General features: G+C 36.5%; 1 protein-coding gene across 1 annotated transcript in view; it reads left to right on the top strand.

Annotated features, from left to right (window-relative positions):
- The first annotated feature begins 2,426 nt into the window (after positions 1 to 2,426).
- Positions 2,427 to 2,610, top strand: part of GRK7 (G protein-coupled receptor kinase 7) — a 39,564-nt gene continuing 39,380 nt past the window's right edge. The window contains exon 1 of the mRNA XM_019503581.1: positions 2,427 to 2,573. Within this exon, the coding sequence (XP_019359126.1) occupies positions 2,452 to 2,573 (122 nt within the window). The 5' untranslated portion in view covers positions 2,427 to 2,451. The remainder of the gene's footprint in view (positions 2,574 to 2,610) is intronic.

Below are 2,610 nucleotides of genomic sequence, written 5' to 3'. Positions count from 1 at the left end.
TACATATGGTGATAGTTTTTCAGCTCTTCAGTTGTCTGTGTGGGTTTTTACATGCCATTTTTTCAGTCAGTGCATGGATTTATATTCAGAAAGTTGGTGGTTGTGTTTAAAAAATATCACTGAATTTATTTTATAGAGTGGGTATATGAAAGTAACTATTTGCTGCTGCACGGTGGTATGCTGTTGTCAGATTTTGTATTTGTTTTTGTTGTTTTGCTAAACAATTAAAGAAGAGGGAAAACATATAAAATACTCTATCTTTAAAAAAAGCACTGATTTTTTCCTTTGGGTTTGAGAGCAATCAAAATTACTTTTGTCAAGACTAAGGAGAAAATCCTGAATATTAACCCCAATATGTCATTCTTAAATGTTCCTCAAGACATTCCCTACTTTAGTAGAAAATATCAATCAAACAGCAGGGTTTTTAAAGGTTAAAATTATGTTAATAATATGATTAAAAGCCATGATTTTTAGGAGAAAGCTGCATGTGGTCTTGGGGGATATTTTTCTCTTAAAATGAACTATTTTGCATTTTTCATACACTTTCAAGATTGTCAGCAGCAAATTAGAATATACATAATTCATTACAGTTGACTTAGAAGTATAACAAAAATATTTTAATAATTTCTATTTCTTTTAAAGGATTTAAGGTGTATTTTGAAGGAAATGATTTGCTCTATTCTGCCTTTCAGCAAAATGCTGGTAATATTAATATGTACCTATTCTGCAAGACTGTGTATGCGTTTCTTTTATTTATTTTTTTAACTAAAACATTAAAAGTTTTAAAATAGCCAATTTTGTGATATTGCACCATGAAACTACAGAGCCCTTGGAGAGCATGAGTGCAAAAAACACCTACTGTCTGTCTAATAGGCAATTACTAACCATTGTAATATTTTAATATAGGTAAATAGGTATTGGTCAATGGAGACAATGCTACATTTTTAATAAGACTCACCAAGATTACTATGGTTAATGAAGAACAGTTTTTCTGTTACTAAAAACCTCATTTTTAATACTTTTATCCTTTACTATAATGAATAGTGCATATTAGCAAATGAAATAGTAATCAAGGTAATAACCTAAGGATACATCCTAACTTTATACATTCACTTGGATTTAAACAGACTGTAGGCAGCACAATATATTTTCCATGTTTGATATACATAGCAGATTGGTAATTTTAAAAATAGTTAAATTAGATATTTCTTATATACGTTAAACTTTTATTGAATTACAGAAATACAGGTTCCAGATCATGTAAACAACTGAGACATCTATCTATGGCTGTATCTAAGCTCAGAAAAATAGGGGGTTGTTTGGGTTTTTTTAAATGTGTGTTCTCAGTGTTAACTAGCATGGTTTGGCAACATGATTGGACAAAGGGAGGAATCAAATGCATGTTAGTTGGTCATATTCAACCCTATGCTCAACTTAATTCTTAGTTAGAGAATTAACTCTCAGTTAGCCAATATCTCCTATACCATTAATTCCTCTTGAATTACCAAGAGCTGAACCAGAAAGTCTTCGGAACTGAAGACTCTCTTGGTCTGAATGACAATATCAGGACTCAACATTTGGACGGTGGTTTGAAATGTTTTAGAGGAGATGAGGAAAAGAAAACCTGTTCTTTTAGAGTATAACAGAAATAGCTGCAGTATACAAATTTAGGTTGACTTCCCCTTTGCTGTGTATAAGGGAGCCTCAGACTAGCTAGAAAATAGTATTTTTAGGGCAGCAACAATTCTTGGCATGTTCTTCACCTAATCTGATTTCTGTTCCTTTATAAGAAGCAGCAGATATGTGCAGGTTACAACACTTGATATTTCTCTTGGTTTCAGCTAGGGGAAATGTTTGTGTCCAGAGAATGGGCCTGATTAAACAAATTCCAAGCACCCAGTGTTCCTCTTTCAACTTTTGTGTCACAGATGGCAGTGAGTTGCCTCTGGTAAAAGTTTTTTTCCCTCAACAAAAAAAGAAAAAGAACATAATTCCCAGAACCCCAGTGTTAAGTATGCTACAGGAAGAGCAACCTCCTTTGTCTCCTACCTGTCCTCCTTCCAGGGATTAGAGCACCATAGACACTGGAAATAAGGAAATTCTGGCATGTTTGCGGGGCTGAGGGACACTAACTAAACTCTGCCTGTTCAGTGCCAGCAGTGGGAAGGTTTGTCTGGGATGTCATCTCGCTGGCTATAGATAGCAAAGTCAAAGCTCCTTAGAGAGAAACCTCTTACCAGTCACTTTCCACGAATGGTACATACACCTAAAGGTACTTAGTGAAAATCCTTGAGAGGTATTTAATGCTAAATCAGTTTGTCTTCCCAGTGTCTCTGAAACCCACACGCACACAGGCAGAGAGAGGTACAGGGCAGCAGCAGCAGTAGTACAGCACCAGGACCAGTCAGTCACAGACCCAGCCAGGCTTTGCCACCCCAAAAACTTGCCAAGATGTGTGACATGGCGGGGCTGGATAACCTGATCGCCAATACAGCATACCTGCAGGCCCGGAAGAGCACCGATGGAGATGCCAAGGAGATTCAGCGGAGACGTAGGAGCCTCTCACTACCCAAAGCTAACCATGAGATCAGGCAGTCTATTCCTGCTGAT

Source organism: Gavialis gangeticus, unplaced genomic scaffold, assembly GCF_001723915.1.
Source record: "Gavialis gangeticus isolate Ggan-Ray unplaced genomic scaffold, GavGan_comp1, whole genome shotgun sequence".
NCBI lineage: Eukaryota > Metazoa > Chordata > Crocodylia > Gavialidae > Gavialis > Gavialis gangeticus.
Note: the sequence above shows the minus strand (reverse complement) of the source record. Positions and strands in the feature narration are given on the sequence as shown.